This window comes from Gekko japonicus, unplaced genomic scaffold (genome assembly GCF_001447785.1).
Source record: "Gekko japonicus isolate JY-2015 unplaced genomic scaffold, Gekko_japonicus_V1.1 scaffold1095, whole genome shotgun sequence".
NCBI classification, from domain to species: Eukaryota; Metazoa; Chordata; class Lepidosauria; order Squamata; family Gekkonidae; genus Gekko; species Gekko japonicus.
The window spans coordinates 90,174-91,448 of record NW_015172036.1 but is presented as its reverse complement, the minus strand read 5'-3'; the positions used below and the strand labels follow the sequence as shown (position 1 = coordinate 91,448).

The 1,275-nt window shown below is 57.4% G+C and overlaps 1 protein-coding gene across 1 annotated transcript in view; it reads left to right on the top strand.

The window, feature by feature from the left end:
* Window positions 1-267: 267 nt before the first annotated feature.
* Window positions 268-1,275, top strand: part of LOC107118335 (ral GTPase-activating protein subunit alpha-1-like) — a gene marked incomplete at its 3' end in the record, with an annotated part of 88,292 nt that continues 87,284 nt past the window's right edge. Inside the window, exon 1 of the mRNA XM_015420641.1 lies at window positions 268-549. Coding sequence (XP_015276127.1) covers window positions 444-549 — 106 coding nt within the window. The remainder of the gene's footprint in view (window positions 550-1,275) is intronic.

Sequence of the window (1,275 nt, the reverse complement as noted above, 5' to 3'; positions counted from 1 at the left end):
CCCCTCTTTTCTTCTCCGGCCTTAAAGATTTGCGTCCAAAAGGTCGTCCCTCCCTCTCAGTCACTCCCTTTTGAGTCCCCCGGCAATGACGTCAGAGCAAAGTTGGTTGCCGTGGCGACGATGGAATTCGCACCTGACGGCTGTCGTGAAGCAGTGGGAAGCGAGTAGGGAAGAGGAGGAGAAAAAAGGTGTTGGGGGGGGGGGGAGCCCAAAGCCAGCCCTGCCTCCCCGCACTCCCCTCTCCCCCTCTTGAGAGTGCGCCGGCCGCACCCGCCGCTTCGGAGCGGCATTGTTTGCTATGTAGGGACCTTGAGGCGGGGGCGCAGATCCAGAGGCCGCAGCGCGCCTCCTCCTGAGTTGGGGTGGTGGTGGTGTCCCGGAGGCTGTAGCTGCAGGAGGAGGACCCAGTCCAAGGCCCCCAGGGGGGGCCCCTCGCGGGCGGGATGTTCTCCAAGAAGCCCCACGGCGATGTGCGGAAATCTACACAGAAGGTGCTGGACACCCGCAAGGACCCGCTCACCCGCCTCAAGCACCTGCGCGTCGTTATCGGTGAGAAGGGGATCGCGGCCCAAGGCCCAGCTGGGGCGGAAGGGAAGGGAAGGGAGGGCTGGGGCTGCTCAGTCTGGGGTTTGGGCTGAGGGGCGCGAGGGATACCTGCCCTCTGCGGGGCGGGGGAGTCTAGTGTAAATATTTTCCTTCCCTCCTCTCCGTCCACCCCACGGGGTGAGGGTAGATGTGTAGCGAGATGAGCTGCGCTTCCAGAGAACGGAAAAAGCTGCATCCCAACTCTTCGTTGGCATGACAACCAGGACACTGAAGGCAGTGTGGGGATGAGAGGGAAGGGGTCTCTGGAGAGCCTAAAAATATCTCCACTTTTAAAATACATATATCATCTCCATTTCAGGCTGGTATCTCGAGGCCTGTTTGCATAGCAGTGCATAGTTGTAATGTTTAAGGAGTTGTTGACTCTTGGATGAAATGAAATCAGGCTTTATAGGCATGGTTGGTCAGGTGACCTTCCTGTTTGCTGTGTGTGTTAAAGTCTGTACAGGTGATCCTAATTTTGATGGCCAGTTGTCTTCCAGTAGCCCTTAAACAGGGGGCGTTTGATCCAGTGCTGTTCTTCGGCAGGCTGTGCAGCTGAGTTAGAGGAATGCACAGTCTGGCTTCCTGTGGGGAGCCCATAGGGTGTTTCAGGGGAAATCTGTCTCTGGAAAACTTCCTGCATATTCCTACATCCACCCAAGACGAGTGTAGGAATTTGCTCAACCCCCC